The 1,176-nt window shown below is 34.4% G+C and overlaps 1 protein-coding gene across 1 annotated transcript in view; it reads left to right on the top strand.

The window, feature by feature from the left end:
* Positions 1–1,176, top strand: part of LOC123012993 (zinc finger protein 660-like) — a 42,549-nt gene that overhangs the window by 25,261 nt on the left and 16,112 nt on the right. The window contains exon 3 of the mRNA XM_044411266.1: positions 49–462. Coding sequence (XP_044267201.1) covers positions 49–462 — 414 coding nt within the window. The remainder of the gene's footprint in view (positions 1–48; positions 463–1,176) is intronic.

The raw sequence follows: 1,176 nt of genomic DNA, 5'->3' as shown, positions 1-1,176 counted from the left end.
CGAAATAAAATCCTGGTTACGGCCCTGACTGAATTGTTTATTTTTCAGGACCTGCTGTTGCAAGACACGACCGAGCCATCCGTCCTGATCTTCCCCGACATCAACAGCAACACCATGTCCCAAATCCTGGATTACATCTACACCGGAAGCGTCATCATTTACTCAAACACAATCAACGACTTCATCGCGGCAGCAAATCTCTTGAAATTGCACATCGATGTCGAGTTTTTAGAGAAAACAAACACGTTCAAGGAATATAAATTGTTTGAGAAAAAAGAGGAGGACGTGTACAGTAAACGAAACCAAAGGAAATTGCCCAGTTTAGTGCCCATTTCGAATTTCGCGCCCAATCGAGGCAAGGAGCGGAAATTGGTGAGCTGTGTTATGCCCAGTCCGTGGATGCCCAGAGAAATGCCCGTTTTGTCCGACCCGAGAACATGCCTTTCAGGCCCTGAAAGATCGGTAAATATTGCTTTAAGTCATTATACTTGGCGTTTAATACACACAATGTGTTATGCCCATTATTAAAATCAGTATTCATGCTAGAAAGTTCAAATATTTTAAGTCAATATTGAGCGTTGCTCATGTTAATGCCGGTTGGAAAGCAATTAGATCGCGTTAGGTTAACGGACAAAAAAGGAGTGATCTTATTTTGCTTATTTACTAAAGATTACGACAATATTGACTACTTCTCAAACGATTATTTGAACAATTGGCAGAATTGTAAATCAGACTAGTGGATGCTTTTTATGATAGATTCGAAATCAATCTTTTTCACAAAAAATATTTTAGGCTCTGAGCAAGAAAAGGGGGTTTTCAAAAATGGCAACGGAAATCGAAATTTGGTTTATTAATTAGAGTAATTTTTATTTAGAAAAAAATTGAGAAAAACAATTTTGATTATAAAAATAAATATACAGGGTGAATATAAAGCATTGAACCAAGCCTCCAGAAAATAATAAATGTGAACCGACATTTTTTATTACTTTCTGGTAAGCATAAAGAAATTCAAAAAAAATAAAGCAAAAAAAAAAGAAAATAAAATAAAGAACATAGAAAGTTTTATACAAAAAGCTTTATCTTCTTGTTCTTACTTTATTTTATAAGAGGTGATTGTTTTTTGTTTTTATTTTTTGTGTTTAGGTTTCATATTAAGTGTTTTCAAGCTAATTATTT

Source organism: Tribolium madens, unplaced genomic scaffold (assembly GCF_015345945.1).
Source record: "Tribolium madens isolate multiple individuals breed KSU strain unplaced genomic scaffold, Tmad_KSU_1.1 Scaffold_96;HRSCAF=242;Tcas5.2_LG5, whole genome shotgun sequence".
Taxonomy (NCBI): domain Eukaryota; kingdom Metazoa; phylum Arthropoda; class Insecta; order Coleoptera; family Tenebrionidae; genus Tribolium; species Tribolium madens.
The sequence above is the reverse complement of the archived record's forward strand: the minus strand, read 5'-3'. Positions and strand labels throughout refer to the sequence as shown.